We start from the raw sequence: 20,330 nt of genomic DNA on the forward strand, positions 1-20,330 counted from the left end.
ATTTTTTATCTCTTTACTAATCAAAAGTATCATTACCTCTAAAAATGTGATCATGTTTATATCAGAACCTATATCCACTTCTTAAGTAGAAGCGTAACAGATAAATTAGACAAAACTTAGTTATCCAGTTTGTTTCATAAAACGGGAACGAATTATTCCACTTTCTAAGTTCAAAAGAGATGGGCCAATTTTTCCGCCCATAAATAGCCGATAACGCTCAATTTATCAAGCATTTCATTCAAGGTCGGCAGAACCGTCCAGAATCGGGCGGTTCCGATCATACCGAGCCATCCCAGCGGCGGACCGAGATGGTTCCGACAACGAAAATGAAACTCATTGCCAAAGGAGGAGAAGGAGAAGGAAAGAGAAGAAAATAGAGCGAATGGAGAAGGGAGGGAGAGGGAGAGGGAGAGGAAGGAAGAGAGAGGGAGGTGGAGGCCAGCCGGCGAAGGCCAGCAAACTGCACGGAGGATGCTCGTTGGAGCTCCACGGCCGAAAAACAGCTAGGTCCTCTATTTCATTCGCCCCCTTTTTTTTATTTCGCGATTTGGTGACTTCACTTAAAAATTGCAAAATAAAAAAAGAGGTCAAACTCCTGTTTCGAACGAAACAGAAGACCCGGCCTATTTCCCGACCTCGGAGCCTTTCTCCACATCCTGCCCGGGTCATCGGCCTCCGACAGCCCTCCGCCACCCTCTCTCCCCCTTATCTCTCCCATTTGCCCTTTTTCCTGCCTCCTTTACTGCGTCAGTACAAGCTCGGCATGACACGGTGCAGGCCCGTACCGACCCATGCTGCTGGGCAATCAGTCCGAAGCCTGATACCGGCACAGCAAACCATGATTTCAATAATAACAATCATAAACCCGATTTTTTATCGGTCCGAAGTGGATCTGCAATCTTTTAGCTTTCTATATATGCACTTTCCTGACTAAGAAGCATCTTAGAAGGTTTACTCAAGTGCTCATGTGGTATGCATTATAAAATATAAATCCTATAGACTCCTTTATCCTAGTGTACACATGATAAAGAAGAGTTAAATCGAGTGAAAGATATCCAATATTTGTTCATAAATGCAATGGATCTGCTGCAAAAATGTAACTAAACCATGCAAAGCACATAATTTTTCACTCATCACATATTTCATTATTTTTTATACATAGGGTTACTTGTTATGCATCTATGCAATGTCCCTAATCCCAGTAGATGGGTTGCTATGGTCAAGCTTATGACAAAAACCATTCCACCGTCAGGGAGTGATTGACATTATTGATATGCACATTAACTTTCAAAAGCACATTATTTGCTTAGTTTTCACAAGCTATAATATGCTATAACTGTTCTGAAAGTGCAAGCAAGTATCATCATTTGCAGGCAAGCTGATATCAAGAATCATACAGAAGAAAGCAGAATCAATTTGTGAATACCTTAATTTCAAGCTCCAGTAGAGCAATCTTTTCTAGTATCTGTGAATGCTTGAAGGCATACTTCATTGCAGGATCAGGACCATCTGAATTTAACAACAGATGGAAGCGCAATGCCCCAATGTGTAACCATGCACAGCCAAGATTGTACAAAGAATCTGTACGAATAAAAAAAAGAAAAAGTAATCTATGTGCCAAATGATATTTGTTGTCAAAATAAGCAGATCTTAAATATCCAGAAAGAGAGTAGCTCTTCAACCGACAGTATAGTTACAAAACTAATTTATTAAATCTACTAGTCGATAAACCACTTTATCGTTATTACTACTGACACATACCATGGGACGGGCATTTGAAGTATAGTTCCTTAAGCAAAGGTTCTATAAGCGAATCCAGCAAAGAAGTCAGTACACCATGATTTGATGAAGAAATGAGTGACCTTAAAACTTGAAGCTCTTCTAGCTGCAGTAAAGGCATACATGTAAGTTACAATGGGAAAATGGAAATCTTGTTGAGGTTAAACAACACGACATGGAGATCAAAATTCTGAAGAATACCATCAAGAACTTCATAACAACAATAGAAGTCCTTGCCAGGTGCTTTGCTTGAAAGCAGGTAAAGAAACAAATTTCAAATAAATGCTTGTCTAGTAATCTTGGAAACACCTAGTTTTACTATGTATTTTGGAAACACCTAATTTCACTATGTAATTTAACATCCAAAAACTCATAACACCTTAGAAATTATTTAAAAAAACTATCAGATGACCTAAGAGTACTTTCTGCAAGTACTAAGCAACAGCAATGCACCAGAATTATAATTAGTAACAGCAAAAAAAAAAAAAAAAGACCAAAGGCCATTTCCGTAATGAATTAATCCATGAAAGAACAGTAATCATGAAATTTCTTCAGAAATACAATTCATGGAAGAATGCTTACCGTTATACCATTATCCAATAGTGAACAAAGAATTGAATTTATCTTGTTGAATGCATCTTTATCAAAAGATTTCTCATGTAAGAGTAGGACCTGTAACGGGTAAAACAAAAAGAAGATAAAGTTAGAGATGCTCATGTATAGAAAAACACATGGTTACCTAGCAAAGCACCTGTTTGAAGAGAGAATCAGCACAAGAGTGAAGAACACCAATTAAATCTCCTTGTAATGGAGTATCTTGCCAAAGACATCTGGAGGCAACTCTAAGCTTCAAGCAGTTCACATCATAATCCTTTATACAAGAGGTACACTGACTGCAAAATAGATAACGTCGTGCTTGTAAGGAAAAAATCTCCAATAATACAAAATGAAGGCCATGATGATTGACCACCATATGGCATTATAAAATATTAGAGCGGACCTTACCGATGCGAACCAGCCTGGAATCGGCCAGAAAAGGTTCAAACCGGACCTTACCAGTGCAAACCAACCGGAAACTGGCCGGAACCAGCCAGTTCCATTCGAACTCGATGCGAACCAGCCGATTCGCACCGAGTCAATCCGGTTCTGAACAGGGCCCCTCCCTTTCTCTCTGTGTTGTTATAATGTTATTGGGAGGGCCCTAGAAGGCCCTCCCAACAACATTAGTAAGCAGCGGACCTTATTCTGCCTCTCTCTTCCCACCAGGTCAAAGATCACACCGATTCAGCAATTCAGAAGAAAGATCCAAGCCTAAATAACGTGTGCTTCCTCCCTCCTATCTCATTTTCTCTTTTTTTGGGCTTAAAAAAAATAGCTCGAAAATAGCAAAATAAGGAGAGATCATGCCAAAATTTTGATTTGGGCTTAATTTTATTGTATGTTATAGATCTATAGACGATCTACCCGATGACATAAAATTTTTTAATTTTCGGATTATATATAATTTTTAAAACTTTAAAATATATTTTTGGATTAAAAATGAGAAAAATATAAAAATTAAAAAATATATAAAATTAGAAGCTCCTTGTAGCATGCAATACTTCACTAATCATTTTATGATTTGTATTATTTTAAAATAAGAAGTGTATCATTTAGGTTAAACCAGGATCATAAAAACATCAAAAAAATCAAAAATGTCAAATTAGACTTAAAATTATTGGAAAACTTCAAAAAAAAATGATTACCAATTAAATCAACTAAAAATACTCCCCAAAAAAAATGGGCGTGTCGTTTTCCGTATCGACATAGTACGATACCGAACCTTACCGGCCGCCGACCAGTTCGGCGGATCTTGATTTGAGATTTTTGAGTTGATAGGATGAAGTGTGTAAACTTCATGAAACAAGGTTAAGTTTAAGTTAAGAAACTTTAACTTAGACATGAGATAACTATAACCATAACCATCTAGCCTTTCTCCAACTATTTGAGGTCAGCTTTATGGATCACCAGTCTCCAAAGTATTCTTATCTAGGGCCACCTTAGATGTTATTCCAAGCTTCTTCAAATCTTTCCTCACAACTCCACCTAGATCTTCCCCTCTTTTTCTTAGAAACCTTCTACATGAACTAAAGTATCTTACATCCTTATCGGAACCTTCTTGAATCTTTGTTGTAAACGTCCAAACCATCTTAATTGATTTTCCTTCATTTTGCCCCTAATTTGTGCAACTCCTATAATTTCTCAATCTATCGTTTCTAGTTTTACCACACATCCATCTTAACATTCTCATTTATACCATACTTAACTTGTTTTTGTGAACTCTCTTCATTACCAAGCACTCTAAGCCATAAAGTATTGTAGGCCTTATTGCAGATTTTATTGTTGCTTATACAACGTTGCCCAGCACTCCCCCACCACACATAATATACTAACTGAATGCAACTGAAGATGCAAAAATGAAGCTGCAGAAGAGCAGGATGTAGGCACCATCAAAACAAGAAGAATGGTAGCAATTTAGACATAATAATTGATGATCTTACATAATCATGTCTATAGTTGCTGTTCTTGTCGGATAAACTAAGTGACAGGATTCATCATAACCACTTCCGGAGCTCATCTGCATTAGATATTAGAGTTATTTTGTGGAGGGAGAAACAAAATCATACTAACAAAATGGCATAATAAAAACAAAATAACATACCTCGAGTGGTCCGGAGCAGTGATTCCATAAGGAAGAATGATATTTGAACCACATTTCAAGAAGAAAATTAGCAAATTTTGTTTTCACTGCCAAAACATAAATCAGTGTTAGCAAAGAGTGATCCTTAGATATATATATATATATATAACAAATCAAGGACAGACAAACTCCTTGTAAGTGTACTGACCTGAATCCAGTGAATCCCAAGCATCTAGAATCCACAAAATCATCTGGTGCGGTGTGAAATCCATAGGCGACCTTGATGTGAAATCCAATGAGTATTTCAATGCATGCTGCAGTAGATTGGATTGTTTGGACAAAACCTAGCATTCAGAGAGTGGGAGGGGGGAGATGGATAGATAGAGAGAGAGGTAGAGAGAAACAGAGATCAAACATGTCAGAAAAACAAGTCCTAGAAACAGATGGAAAGAGGCAGAGACATAAAGGGATCCATACAAACCCATTTTGATACTTATGGCATCCATTCTTTTAAAAAACAGGACAAATATTTATTAACATTGAAGAGCAGTGTACCAGGAGAAAAGAAACAAATGGACGAGAGCAAATGAGAGAGCAATTCACAAGAAAAATTATATGCTGCAGTGTAGTTTCCAATACTATAGCACATAAAAGACCTAATTTGACCACATATCGGTTTCAAACTCTCTACGACATCAAAAAGAGAGATTCACAAACTCTATTCCCTATCAAACAGGAGAAATATTTATTAACATTTAAGAAGGCTATGAGCAATGTACTAGGAGAAAAGAAACAAATGAACAAGAGTAAATGAGAAAATTTTACAAGAAAAATTATAGCTCAATGAACTTGTAGCATGCAGTTTCCAATACTATAGCACCTAAAAGACCTTATATTGACCACATATCAGTTTCAAACTCTCTATGACATCAAAAAGACAGAATCACAAAGTCTACTCCCAATCTCCACCAGTCCAACCAATTTTTTACATCAAGAAGAGAATAACCTCTGCTTCAATAAGAGTCCAGTTCCAGTAAGAAAATTGTCAGGAGTCCTCTACTATAGCTTATGGGGGAGATCTCGAAGAGCTCGAGCATGCTTAACATATCATCAACAATATGTTACTGTTTGTCTATAGATGGATGTTGCAGATTTTGAATGGATAACTGAGTACGTGAAACCTTCATAGGATACTGAAGCCCTTCTCGGGCATATCTGATTGCAAGATCTCTGCCTGACAAATGATTAAAAGGAGCAAGGCTGCTCATTTTATTGCAAAAGACTATTCTCTTGATTTGTCTAGGATTACTGACCCTTATTCCCATGTATCCATAATCTTCCTAAGATTTGAGAAATACTTTACATTATGATATTATGATGGGAAAAGTTATAATAGCAGCATTATAAAGTTACACTTCTTAAATTCTTTTGCCTTTCAAAAGAAAGAATCTCAACTGAGTATTCATGCAAGTACTACTAAAAATAGGTGGAGAGTAATTTACAGACTATAAAAACCAAGGTAGGCTGAACCAAACCAAACCACCCGGTTCGGCCCGTATTGAGCCAACCTGATGGAAAACTAAGTTGCTTTGCTCATTAAAATCAATTCCAACCCCAAACCATCCGGATCGGAAGGCATCGCCACTTGATGAGATTTTAGATATCGGTATGTATGTTGTACTTTAAATATATATATTTGATTGTATTATTTTATATTTTTCACTTCACTAAATATTTCATGTTGCTTCTTGTAGCATGCAATATCTCACCATTCATTTTACATTTTGTATCATTTTAAACTGATAAGATACATCATTTAGGTTAAATCGAGATCATAAAAACATCAAAAAATATCAAACAAATATCAAATTAGACTTAAAATTATTGAAAAAGCTCAAAAAAATTGATTACCAATTAATTGAACTAGAAAAATTCAAAAAAAAATGAACGGAACCGCCACGCCCAGGCATACCGTGTCGATACGGTACTAGATGAATACCAATTAATTGAACTAGAAAAACTCAAAAAAATGGATGGAACCGGCACGCCCAAGCATACCGTATGTCGGTACGGTACCGAACTGGTATCGTACCGACCCATCCGCCAACTGGTATGGATCTCGGTACCAGTTCAGTGGACCTTGATAAAAACTCTGAGCCTTGGCTACTTGCGGTGCTCATTTCGTAGGAAACATGTCCACTGGTCGTACTTGCAAGGTGCAACAAATGTGCACAAGCTGCTGCAACAAACATGTCTAACTAGCTGGATATAAGTTGGGATGATGCACCAATGGTCCTTGGTAGAATTCATCATGGAAGAGCATGGCAAGAAAACAATGATCGAGACTGAATTTTATGGAAGTTAAATTCCGTGCTCTAGTGAGTGACTATGTAATGATTGTTTCTAGCATGATCTGCCGTACCGGCCGGTACGGGCCGGTCCGGCCTGGGACCGGTACCGGATCAACGTGGAATCCGGTACCGATGGTTTATTGTTGGAGAACCGGTACGGACTGGTCTGGACTGGTACGGGACCCGAACCGGTACGTGACGAGACCGGTACGGTACCGGTCCGGGCCGCCACCGGTATGCCGACCGGTACCGGTACGGCGGACCTTGGATTCCAGTGTAAGTATATTTTTTAATGCGCAAGAGCATGTTGACATTTAATGCAGCCCTAAAATCAATAATTTTCTTGAAAGATTTGCCAGTGGATCAAACAAAGTTGGATAGGATAGTTACTGAGCTATTTACATGGCATGGAATATCAACAGAAATTGAAGGTTATTTGGTTGCATGCAATTCTATTTGATAAAAATTGAAGTACCAATACAACTCGAAAAGCAGAATTCCAACTTGAAATTCTTTGGTTTTGTCTGCTTGCAGTTGCAATTGCAGACTAAGACTTCAGGACAAAGAGATCACGTAAAGCTTTACGGAGGATAGTGTCAAAGCTCGAGAAGGGTGGATGTGACAGGACCAACTGGGTGGCAGGTGTGATTCAAGCAAGTTCCCACATGCCCTGCAAGGAAAGGCCTACAAGACTGCAAGTCTAATTGCAATAGATGGCCTCATGTTTCAAGTTTCAACTATATATGCTGCAAGTTGGGGGGCTCACAGGTAAAGAAACAAATAATGCACATGATTCACCTCAAGTCACCTGTAGGTTTATGACTTACAGGGCTGTCCTTTGCAGCTACCCAAATAGTCCTAAAAAAATTCACCCATCACTACAAGGATAAATCATTCTGTTGGGCAGTTGTCTTTGGAGGGAAAGTAGTATAAAAATTCCCATTTGTTTCAATAAGGACCCTCGAAAAATATCTAACAGATTAAGACAATGACCTCAAGTTGTGGTCTTCGAAACTCCATCTAGAGGAATAATTTTTCGATCTACTTATTGGCCAACTTGGATGCATTAGAGGATCCTATTCACTATAGCAGATGAATACATACTCTTTAAATCCTCGCATATGTATATTGTTTATCAAGCATACACTTGGCACAAAAAGTTGATCACTTAAAGTTTGCTTACTACTGAAGTTATTTGTAATCTACCTCCTTAAATAAAGCCACTGCCCATCTTTCCCAAAGAAGACTAAGGCACTACTGGACTTCCCCTCAGCACTTGATGGACATTCTACAATAAGCTCATTAGTCGCTTCATAGTCTTTGCCATATTTCCTTCCTCTCATTTCTTTTTTCTATTTATATTTCTTTTTCTCCCAGGAGGGGGAGGCTGCGAAAACAAAAGGACATTTGGCAGTTCCATCAACAAAAACATGCAATATCCTATGCATGCCTCTATGTAAGACTTCAAATGCAAGAGCCATGTACAAAATCCAGCAGGTTTAGTGAAACGATGAGAAACAAAGGTTTGCCTCTCAGGTGAATGCCATATTTTCATGAAGATCAGTGTTATAGCTCTTTCACTTGGATATTCCACTCTATTACAATTACTCATCATGTGCTACAGGATATAAAATGAATCTAGTAAATAGGAAGATCCATCAGTGAATGCAATTTCAACAAAAACAAATTTCAATGTGTAGACCTAAAAAAACTATCTTCTGTACATCAGAATATATAATCATGTAATATCTCAAGGTTTGTCTAGAAGTGTAAAACCATAAGGTTGTTCATGATCATGCGCTATCAATTGTCCAAATATGTGCTTGACTAAGTACCATCCTTGAAAGGACTTGTATCGTACTACACAAAGATTCTTGAAGGTTAACATTAAGCTACAACACAAAATGATTCTGCAGCAGAAACAACATATGTAATGACAGAAGGCATCAAGAATCAATTAAGAGGCTTACCTGATGAACTTCGCAAGCATTTGCTGAGATACACTTCGAAAATTCTTGAAGTAACTTGATATCCAGTGAAAAGCTCTTTATGTCAAATAGAGGAACAATCACCAGCCAACTACTGAAACCAGATTGTCTACATAAAATATCAGAAGAGAAAGAACAGCAAGTAGTAGTTGAACAACCCATTGTGGAAGCTTTTGTTCTATCTGTAGATCCAAAAACCAATTTGATATTTCTCCTTTCGTGCTCAAACCTTTTCAAAAGCGTCTGCACAAATAAAAACAATAATAACAATAATAATAAATCTTGTATAAAAATATAATCAGAACCACATGCCTCCAGCAACAGCAAACCTGATGCAACTCCTCCAATTGGACCAGAGTGTTGGCAGTTTCTTGATCTCCCTTAATTGTAATATATGAAGACATACAAACACCTGTAACATAAACACGAATGAAACCATATAAAAAAACAAAGAGTGTGAGTTAAAAAAATAAAATTTAAATAAGGGTATGCCGTACCATCCCGTACCGGCCGGTACGGGCCGGTCCGGGCTGGGACTGGAACCGGATCAGCGTGGGATTTGATACCGAAAAGTTTTCATTGAAAAACCGGCCGGTACGACTGCCGTACCATTACGGAACCGGTACGTACTAGTCCGAGCCGCTACCGGTACGCCGATCAATATCGGTACGGCGGACCTTGATTTAAACCAGGGTATGCCGTACTGGCCAGTATGGGCCGGTAACCGGTCCAGGCAAGAACCGGTACCGGATCAGCGTGGAATCCGGTACCGGAAGCTTTTCATTGAAAAAAACCGGCCGGTACGACTGTCGTACCGATACGAGACCGATACAGAACCAGTATAGACCGATACGGGACCGGTACGTACCAGTTCGGATCGCCACCGGTACGCCGACGGTACTGGTACGGCAGACCTTGATTTAAACCAATAAAAATTCAACAATTAACATGCTGCAGTTGAACCAGAAGCGATGCAATTTGATAGGATACGCAAATAAAAAACTCTTGGCCATTAGTAGAAAAATGTCATAACCAAGTAATCAAAATGGACAAGCAAATTAAGTGCCTTTACAAACAACAGGTAAAACCAGAAACAAGTCCTAACACACAAAAAGAGAGAGAGACATGGAAAAACACCATGAAATGTAAATTAGATATCTGGTTCTGGGATGTGTCTCAAAATAACATATGGTTTAGCTGGGGGAAAGAGAGAATGCAAGGGCTCTGTCTCATGGACCCCATGCTAACTCTGTCACACATAGAATACAGCTTTTTTGTAGAGATAATACAAAAAACACCTACCTACCAATATTTGTCGGTCTTTGAAAATTCAGGGATCTCTATATTGGAGGATTTAATCCATATGCTAGATGTGTGGATTAATATTTCTTAAAAAAAAGATGAGTGAAATTTCTTCAGTTAAACTTAGCCATTCATAGCTGGAAAGATGTTTAAACTTATTAAAAAAAATTTAAGACTTCCTTCTCAACCACTATAATAATGTTTGCCATACTGCCCTGACTTGGTACCGCACAATATCGGGTTGAAACTATCACGAAAACAATATGTCGGTTAGTATAGGCCCAATACCCACCCACACTGACCCATACCACGGTGAATCAAGTTGCATACCATATTGTTTAGATTTGTAATGACCCTTACTACCATGTTTCAAGCGTTACCATGATAAAAAATGAGAAAAAGGACTCGAGCTATTTTAGTACAGGGTGTGTAACATACCGCACTGTACCGAACCGGTAATGTAGCAATGCAATACCGGGTATCGAGAATGCAGACCTTGACTCCATGCCTCCATGAAGTCCTAAAGAAACATAAGACTACAAAAGACTTCTCTCTAGCAAAGAATGAACCCATATCTTAATAATATCAAAGAACAATATGGAAAAGGAACATGATATCAAGATCTTCTTATATAGAGTAAATTATTATAAGAAGACGTATGTAGACTTTTTATTCTCCATTTACATTTTTTTAGCTTTTAATTTTTTATTTCCATTTTATCTCATTATGTTTATTATTGTTATAATATGCAAGTGTTCTTCACTGGTTCTCTTCCTTCACCTAGTTTCAATTTTTTATTTTTCAGAAAAACTGGGTTTCAAAATTCATTTTTTGGGGTTTACCTATTTCAAGGTTTGTGGAACCAATATCGAGACCCGAAACAGTCGGCGACCTACGCAATCCGGTGGTTCGTACTGTACCATTCCACAGTAAACTATTTTTTTGAACTTTTTGAACTGAGGTCGGCAAATGATTTGCCAACTCCATTGATCCCCTACTTCGAAACGAAACGGGGGACCCCCTGCTTCAAAATGCAACAAGGGATCCCCTATTTTGAAACAAAACAAAGGGACTGATAAGCCCTCTATCCCCCTTTCTGAGCCCTCTCCCCCTTTTGCTTGGATTCACCAGTATCAACAAGCTTCGACGGGATTGGATGACTTTCAATAGCTTCGTGACAAGCAGGAGAGGCTGAAGAAAGGTTGGATTTGGAGGAGGAGAGAGAAGTCGGAGCAAATTCCAAGCCAATCTGCCATCGTCTATGCCTGAAGCAATGGTATCATAGCCATTTTCAAGCCGATTTTGAGCCCTCATCTTCTGATTTCTCCTTCGAGGGTCGGAGAGAAGCTATCAAAGCCCTTATCTTCCGATTCCGAAGCCTCGTCATCCTCTCCCGCATCAAATTGGGTGGATTTGTGGATGTCTCAAATCGAATCTTTGAAACATACCAACAATCGACCAAACAGAATGGGTATGCTTCGAATCGGCTAGTTGGGCACGTCTCTACCAACTCTATCAAATTGTCGTCAGGTTATTCGGATGGGCCATTTCACAATCGTTTTATGATCTAATTTATCAGCCATAGGACACCTCTCAGAGCCAGAACTTCGATGAAAAATCCAAGAGTGCTTATAACCCGAAGCGCATTCCTTATGGGATGAACATAAGACTACAACACTGCTTGGTTAGAGGAGTGGTCTGATGTACCTCCTGACTATGCTAATAATCCAGATATCTATGAGAGGCATCGCCACTCAACGAAATTTTAGATATCGGTATCTATGTTATATTTTAAATATATATAATTGATTGTATTATTTTATATCTGTTTTCTGACTACTTGATTTGAGGATATTTCATGTTGCTTCTTGTAGCATGCAACATCTCACTAATCATTTTATGTTTTATATCATTTTAAAACAATAAGATGTATTATTTAGGTTAAACTGGGATCATAGAAACATCAAAAAACATCAAAAAAATATCAAAAAAAATTAAATTAGACTTAAAATCATTGAAAACGTTCAAATAATTGATTACCAATTAATCGAACTGAAAAACTCAAAAAAAAAGACATGTCAATACTTAACCAGCATGCTCAAGCGTACTGTGTGTCGGTACGGTACCGTACCGACCTGTCCGCGGACCAGTATGGATTTCGGTACCAGTTTGGCGGACCTTGCTACTAAGAGAATGAGAAAGAGATCAAATTTCTATCATAGCACTACTCTGAAATTGTTAAGGCTGGAATCAAAACTGCAGAACAATTATTCAGCCTCTTACTGTTGGATATCTAGATGTCTTAATATTGTATTTAAGAGGTATATTATATGTTACAAAAATTATGACAAATTACAAAATCATGGGGTTAGAATTGTAATATTTAGTTTCATAAAAAAACTATTTTTCCATAATTTTTACAGCTAATAAGCTATTAAAGAATGATTTGTCCTACTAAAAGTTATTTTTAATCCATATAAGACGGGTTAACATCAAACATACAAGTCAACAATGAAAAACAAAAATATAAGTTGGTAAAACAAAAATGGCAGACAACAATGATGTATTAGGAATAGTAGTAGTAGTAGTAGTAGTATCAATAAAAGAGTTTATGCAACAGTTCCTCAGCAATGCAAGATAAAAAAATTTACAATCTAACTTATAGCTCTTTCACTTGGATATTCCGTGATGTATGATGTTATGATATCCTTTCTATTTTAATTAACAGATTAGCAGTTGAGTTCATGATTATATTGCTGGACCATTGATTCAAAGGTCCCGCTGATCAAACAGCTGATTAAATGCCTAAGCTGACTTCTAAATAGCAAAGAGGGCTAGCAAGTCTTCTCAATCCTTGGTGACAGTCTTTCATTATCTTGACAGGACATGGTGCATAATAGAGTAGAAGAGAAATGTGCTAAATCCAAAACAAAGTTGTGAGTTGTGACCCTTCTGTTTTGTGTGCCAAAACAGAACTCTGATGATAGTTTCATAATCCATGCCTACTCATATTTACAGTCTTGTAAGTTAGACTCATCTTCAAAAGAACAGTTTATCTGACATATATGAAAAAGAAGGTATTCCAATTGGAGTTACAAGAAACTAATGACAGATCCTAAAGATAGGCCAAACGAAATTCAGTATGAAAAAAATTCCATTAAAGAAAAAGTAAGACAAGCATTGAACATACCTTGCATCGCGAGGTGCCGAAGTTCAATATTAGTTGATAGAACAACCTCCATTACTAAATGACTACCTGTAAAAATATTCACAGTTTCACACATTACTGAACAATTACTTTGAAAGTTATATAATAGATAATAGAAATTTCACAAAGTCATACCACTAAAATTTTGCTTAAATAACTTTTTTGTTGGCCAAACTGCATTACAAAAGCTCAATAGCTGCTGGAGTTTGTAAAAAACATCAGCAGAGGATGGTAAAATAGGATGACCCCCATAAATCCATAAGGTGGGCTTTTCTGTGTGCAAACTCCAAGTTGAGATATTGTTAAGGTTCAAACCCACCGACTGTAACAAGAATTTTGTTAACAATTAATGCCTTAATAAGAAACAAGTACATAAGAACTTCACAACTGGTCAAATCCATCTTTTAAAAGAAAAATAAGAAATAAGAACAAACATACCAATAAAGCACCCACTGCTTCTGGGAATCTAGGCTGCAATTTTATCACTTCCTTTCTTAGACAGCTCCAAATTACCAACAAGTATTCAAAGTGAGATAAGGTAATACTCTTCCAAAACGACATATGATACTCGAGAATATTAGAGTATATTTGCAACAGTTTCTGGGACTCTGCTATTATTTTAAGCACCTCCCTTTCCAAGCATCTCAAAGAATTCAATACTGGTGATAAATAATACAAAGACTTTTCGCCATCAGAATAATCTGTTTCAGCATTCCATTGTTTATAAGTAAGCCGCAACAAGTTCACACACCGGATTGCATTATCAAGACGTTTCTGGGCATTCTTAATGTTTCCATCTGAACTTCCCAACTCGACCAATTTCTTAGAAAGCAAAGGAAGAGGTCGCTCATCAATATTTATTTTATGATAAGAAACGACCTCCTTCCTGCAATCTAAAATGCAATTCCAAATGGGGTGGTCCCTTTCTTGTTCAAGTATAGTCAAAAATGATTTAAAAAATTGACAATACGGTTCTAACATGGAACTGTACCACTTGAACCATAAAATATACAATGCAAGATCATTTTCTGTTGCTTGTTCAATAGTCCAGTTTGCAGCAATGAAAAGCATCTGATTGACCAGTGCCAAATCAAAGTCCGCAGGCATGATATTAGACTTAACATTCTGCTTGCCAAGAGCATTTGGAAATAAAAGAACTTGTAGCATATTTGCCGATATCACAAATGGCTGAAATTCACTGATGTTGTCAAATGGAAAAGTTGCATTACTGCTAAAACTGAATTTATATGAAGCACATTGTGCACCCAAGAACTCCAAATATATGCAGTTTTGCTTTACACAAGATTCTTTTGAGTACCACAAAAAATTTCTCGATGTGTGAGGCAATGGCCATCCTCCTGGCAATGATAGGGAACAACCTGACAGTGAATCTAATTTATACCATTCAGTATCTGATAAGTAGGAAACTTCTGCTTGCATAATAGTGTCTGTTCCCTCAGCTTCACCCAATGCTGACAGGTAAGTATGCTCCCAACTTAGTTGGAGACTCCATGTGAGCTGGTTGCCATTCATGAGAAGCTGCTGGAATAGCTGAATCCAACGCGTAAGCTCAAGAAGAGTAATTCGTACACCAAGACGTAATCCTGCAGCTTTAGCATACATATGTGCCTTGCTCATTGCCAAAATCAACTTACTAATAGGTATACCAGAGAAAGTTAAGAGTCTCTTTACATCGGTTATCTCACCACCCACACAGTCATCACCTCCTTCTCCATCAAGCAGCCAACTTGGCTGCATCAAGAAAATTTCCAATCCTCTGTTTCGCATGGCTCTAGAAACTTCACCATGCTTTGGGTCTACAGTAAGGAACATTCGAAATTTGGGATGGGCATGAAGTACTACAGGCTTTCCATCAACAAGACCACATTCGTTTACAATGATTGACCCATCTGGCTCCACCAAAGAGTTGATCCTATCAAGAACCTGAATTCAAAGACAAAAGGATAGACATCATACAAAGCAGTAGTATACATGCACAGGAAACAGTGAGTCCAAAAAAACATAGGAGAATGAAAAACATAAAATCACTAAAATCTATAAAGGGCATGGATTGTCAACAAACCGTCGGATTGCAAAGATTTGCGTTGTCTAGAACAATCCATTCACCACACTCAATGGCCCTGATCAAGTCCCCTGCAACCCATTCAAAATTTGCTGATTGCTGCATCAACTTTTTCCTATGCAATTCAAGGACGGTCTTTAGGGATTTTTCCAGGTCTTTGCATGACCATGACACAGGCAAGTGAAACATTTCCAAATCATGCTTTAGTTCTTCAATAATCTCAATTAATGGACTAAGTAAACTCCAGGATTGGGTTTTCATTGATTCTGCAGATGCAGAGGCTGACATACAAGAAAAGTTTTTCTTAGCTGCCAAAAATGAAAACCACTTTGCAAATAGATCTTTTCTACTATTTATTAAATCCATCCAGTTAACCTCCAACCGTAGACTGAAGTACTCATCGACATAGCGTTCGACCTGGGATATGACTGCCTTACAACTGCGATAGGAATTATACTGCTCAAAGGATCCAAGTAACTCAGAAACATCTGTCCCAGAAGAAAGGTTTAGTTCAGTCAATTCATTTCCAGTGAGCTGGGCAAGTAACCGAACAAGTGATGTTTTCCCGGCTGAACTTGGGCCGACTAAAATGCATAGCCATCGCTGCTGTATACAGTGAAGAGCAGCTTCCAGGCTATGACAAATCCCTGGCAGCACATTGAGCTGGCTTTTTATTATTTTCGTAGGTTGAAAATGATTTCTTTCAACACATGCATTCCCCATGATCAGATACTTTGGATTGACTTGGAGTCTTGGTGTTGGAGTTATAAATGGTTTCAACCCAAATAAAGTTTCATAAAGCTTCAGAACTTCTTTTCGGTCAGCTGCAGTACGCATTCTTTGAAGGTATACTATATTTAAAAAGCTGTCAACCTTGGCATTCTCAGGTGCACCTTCAAATCAGAACTCACATTATCAGTAGGCTATTTTTAACCAACAAAAAATAGGATTATAGTCCATAATGCAGCCAGCAAAACGTGGGTTAAACTCATTTATCAACAGAAAGAATATTGAAAACAAAGAATTCTAAAAACTTGTCTCTAACTTGTACCTTCTATAATTTGGCATGATCTAATGACATCACGTAGATTGAACTCCCAGGGAGAACCTTCTTGACCATATTTTCGATAAATCATCGTATCCTCATAAAGACAGTTGTTAAAGGATATGAGCTTTGAAAGTAGTGTTTGTGGGATTGATGGAAAGCGTGATTGACAGATGAAAAGATAATCATCAGCAGCTAACTCATCCACATAAACCTGAAAATAATTGCAGAAAATAATGCTAATGAAATCAAAATTCATTATTTAAAAAGAAAGCATAGTGCAAGTGAAAAATTGGCACTAGCATCATCAGTCCAATTAATTTTCTACAATAGCTCTACTGCTTAATTTACTTGGCCAACCTTAATAAAGCGATTGAGAAATGATTTTGGGAGACCTTTCCTGCCACCACCCTGACAAGAAGGGTTCTGACATGCAAAAATTCGGAATGAAGGAGGGCACTTAAATGTTAAACCCAGCTCTGGTATGAAGACCTCGGCACGGTGGTCTAAAATAGCATTCAAACCCTGAAATTTGAAATCTTTCCTTTACTATAATATATAAAGAAAATAATATTGCAGGATGAAAAAAACAATTCAACTTAGTGCAGTGACAATGCCTCGAGGACAGATTGAGGAGCAAGATTAAGTTCATCTAACAAAACCCAGCTGCCATTCTTTAGAGCCTGCAGAAATTAATGGATCCAGAATAAATCATTAATAGTAATGCAGAACAATGGGATGTTAAATTGTGGAAAGAGATTATGCACTCAACCTGGAGAAGGATGCCATCAGACCAAGAAAATTCCATTCCAGTCTCTCCCTCAACAGGCAAGTCCGATCCCAAAAGATCCATCATGTCTGTCTGGTGAATGAGCAATGAAAGGTTAAATCACTTATCCAAGGTCAACTACAAGAAAAAAGAATTAAAGATCTTGAACCTGCTCAGAGAGATTGATCCGCACAACAGTATGACCAGAGTATTCTGCCAATGCAACAATTAAACTCGTTTTTCCAACACCTGGACTACCTTCCAACAAAACTGTAGCAACTTGTGACGTAAGCAATTGACAGGTGATAAGAGATAAAGAGAAAAAGTAATATAAATGTCCATTGCTAACTATAAATTATAGAAGCAATCCTTACAGACCAGGCTTGGAAAGCTGCATTGCACGCAATACCCGCAAAACATTCCTGCTAGTAGTAGGTGCCAGAAATTCGAATCCCTCATGCTTACACTCCTTGCTACCTAAATAAAGGAGTATAACATAATGCACACAAAAAGTTCACAGCAATAATTATATCCAATAAAACTGAAATTTCTCAATAACATAGCCAAGACATGTTATAGCTCATCATTTTGAAATGCAAAAATCAAGTAATACAGAAAGGCAGTGCGTTAAAAACCAAGGCAGCATTTGGCCTAGGGATAAGGCAGGCATAAAACTTCGAATAAACCTCATGCTCCAACAGGAATAAAAAAAAATAGTTATCCAGTCAAATCCGCTTATGCGAGGAATACCTATCACAAGGGAAGGCTAGGGTACATCATTCTGGGCATAAATGCCACATGTTCCTTCTTCCTTTTTCTTATGGGCAAAAATACCCTCACCTAGAGTTATTCCAAAAATTTAGCCAAATTAAAGGAAAGTCAAATAACTTGAGGGTAACTAGTTCAAAAGGAATAATACTATTTTATCCCACTTTTTCTTACTACCAAACAAAACACAGCCCAAAAGTCTCAACTTCCCACATCAGCAGTATCATGCCAAGACAGCTGGTGCAGGCATCGACAGTATGAGGAAATGAACAGAGCAACTAAAAAACAATGAAGTAATGAGATCATGTAAACAAAGAACAGTTAAAACTACCGGAGGCAGGCTTTACTAATCATGCACAGGATATGGTTCAAACTTCAAAGCAAACAATTTTATACTGAAAGGTATCAAGACATTATTGGCATGATTTGCAAATATACATTATGTATTACTCAACAACCACACCAATGCATAACATTCAGATGTCATTAAGTATCTCCCAGTAAGCAAAACCTATGGATGGATATTACTGGCTTCAATCACCCACCATAGAATTCATTATGGAGTAATTATTGTATTATTTATCAAAAGGATTTAAAATTTTAAATACAGAGAGCATAAATTTGATAAGATTTTCATATAATTTCAAAATTCATCATATAGTATTATAAATAATCTACTAAAAATGCTTGGCTTCAAATTCTAAAAATTTTAATAAATATCTTTCACAAATATAGTAGGAAAGAAATAAGTCAATTATATAATTACCCAAAAAAAGCCTATGGTACACAAACTCCATGCAAACACATATAGAGTATGCCATAATATGATCAGGGTAGAGGTTAGCACATATCACTCCAAACACCTAAATACTCTTCCCATATTTCCATGTATATTAAGGTATTCGTTTGAATTAATCAAGTATTAGAAGAGCCCCCATCAGCCAATGCAATTGACTTTTTCTGATGTACCTAATGATGCCCTCATGGATTCAGATCCCAAGCATGATGTCGAGATTGGGTGCCATCACAAGCGTCGAGACAGGACTGTTATAAACTTATAAGTGTCAAAACAGGACCATCACGTCATTGTCCTAGTGTTTCGAATGCTGAGTCCTAGGACATCCCCCATTCTAAGTGTCGAGACATGGAGGGATGACGGCACATCCTATTCCACAGAAAAACCAGGTCCGTCCATCCACAGAATTTAAAACCTTTTACAGCACCACCTCTACTCGTATATCTAAGGGGAATAAATGCAAATAGTCTTTGGATAAATGGGTGGTGTCTACATACCTCTTCCATCAACTCTATTTCCTGGTACATAATATAATTATATATGCTGTTGTGATAATATAGATAGGTTGAAAAGAGAGGATGTTACATTCACTAGAAAATTAAATAATCTAAGTTGCAAAATGAAAATATAACCTATTTGAAGTGATGTACAGAAAACCTCAAACATCTGTGTATAAAAAATTGTATGATTTGGAGAGCCCAGGCCCACAACTAATAGTGTCTCATGTCCTTGTAAAACAAATATTTGGGAAAATCGGATGCACATGCAAGAGGTTTCCAATACATATAATATTTTGTACATGGTCATTATAGACTTTGTACATCTCATCCAACAATTTATATTTTCATTTTGTAACTCAAATAATTAAAGTTTATAGCAAGTTTGAGATCCTCTCTTTGCATAGTGTGCATATATTTGTCTGTATACGTTAAAACTAAGGAATTTTTTGCCCAGTAAATTACAAGAATTCATGAAGATTTGAAGAAAAGCATACGCAAAACCATGCCAGGTTTTAGTTTTGTCCACCAACAAGGTGAAAAGTTGAGCTTATTTCCGGTCCCCATTAATATGATTCTCATTAGTGTCGTACATCTGACCATAAGTCCAAGATGTTCCATGGTTCCACCAACAGCAGAATTCTTTCCCAAAGAACCAGATGTTTTGATACTAAAGCTCTCGTGAGCCCAACAAATTACCATCCCACTTGGTTTTGGCTTAGAGATGCCGTCCTTTAAGATTTTCATGCGCCCCAAAATTTCAATTCCATCAACTCCATCCGAACCCATACTAAGTATGAGTCCTCTTAAGCCAATAGTCATCTTAAATCCCTCGTAGGCTTGAAGGCTATACCCTAATCACAAGCATAGAAATGTATCACATTTTTGTACTAAATTAGATTTGATACCTCCACCCAAGATATCCCTAAGTCTACATCTCACTCACCAGCATTCCCTCTTGATATATCGTTCTCCGATCCAAATCTCTCCCTTGTGCGTCTCCGTCTCATATCCCCCTTCCAAGACAATGTTATCTCTATTTTCTGACAAGGAAAAGTTACTAT

General features: G+C 37.5%; 1 protein-coding gene across 3 annotated transcripts in view; it reads right to left on the reverse strand.

The window, feature by feature from the left end:
- Positions 1–20,330, reverse strand: part of LOC103715404 (midasin-like protein) — a 77,455-nt gene that overhangs the window by 16,523 nt on the left and 40,602 nt on the right. For all 3 annotated transcript variants that reach the window (XM_088723578.2, XM_088723577.2, XM_088723579.2), the window contains 19 exons: positions 17,584–17,682; positions 17,375–17,475; positions 17,209–17,298; positions 17,054–17,119; positions 16,797–16,961; positions 16,443–16,650; positions 15,392–16,284; positions 13,747–15,252; positions 13,444–13,630; positions 13,291–13,356; positions 9,128–9,210; positions 8,781–9,041; positions 4,668–4,803; positions 4,481–4,566; positions 4,320–4,396; positions 2,531–2,672; positions 2,362–2,451; positions 1,762–1,885; positions 1,427–1,581 (listed from right to left, as the gene is read on the reverse strand). In XM_088723578.2, coding sequence (XP_088579704.2) covers positions 1,427–1,581; positions 1,762–1,885; positions 2,362–2,451; positions 2,531–2,672; positions 4,320–4,396; positions 4,481–4,566; positions 4,668–4,803; positions 8,781–9,041; positions 9,128–9,210; positions 13,291–13,356; positions 13,444–13,630; positions 13,747–15,252; positions 15,392–16,284; positions 16,443–16,650; positions 16,797–16,961; positions 17,054–17,119; positions 17,209–17,298; positions 17,375–17,475; positions 17,584–17,682 — 4,535 coding nt within the window. The remainder of the gene's footprint in view (positions 1–1,426; positions 1,582–1,761; positions 1,886–2,361; positions 2,452–2,530; positions 2,673–4,319; positions 4,397–4,480; positions 4,567–4,667; positions 4,804–8,780; positions 9,042–9,127; positions 9,211–13,290; positions 13,357–13,443; positions 13,631–13,746; positions 15,253–15,391; positions 16,285–16,442; positions 16,651–16,796; positions 16,962–17,053; positions 17,120–17,208; positions 17,299–17,374; positions 17,476–17,583; positions 17,683–20,330) is intronic.

The sequence above is a fragment of the Phoenix dactylifera genome, chromosome 6 (genome assembly GCF_051530095.1).
Source record: "Phoenix dactylifera cultivar Ajwa chromosome 6, Ajwa_hap1_PhDact_Kaust_v1.1, whole genome shotgun sequence".
NCBI classification, from domain to species: Eukaryota; Viridiplantae; Streptophyta; class Magnoliopsida; order Arecales; family Arecaceae; genus Phoenix; species Phoenix dactylifera.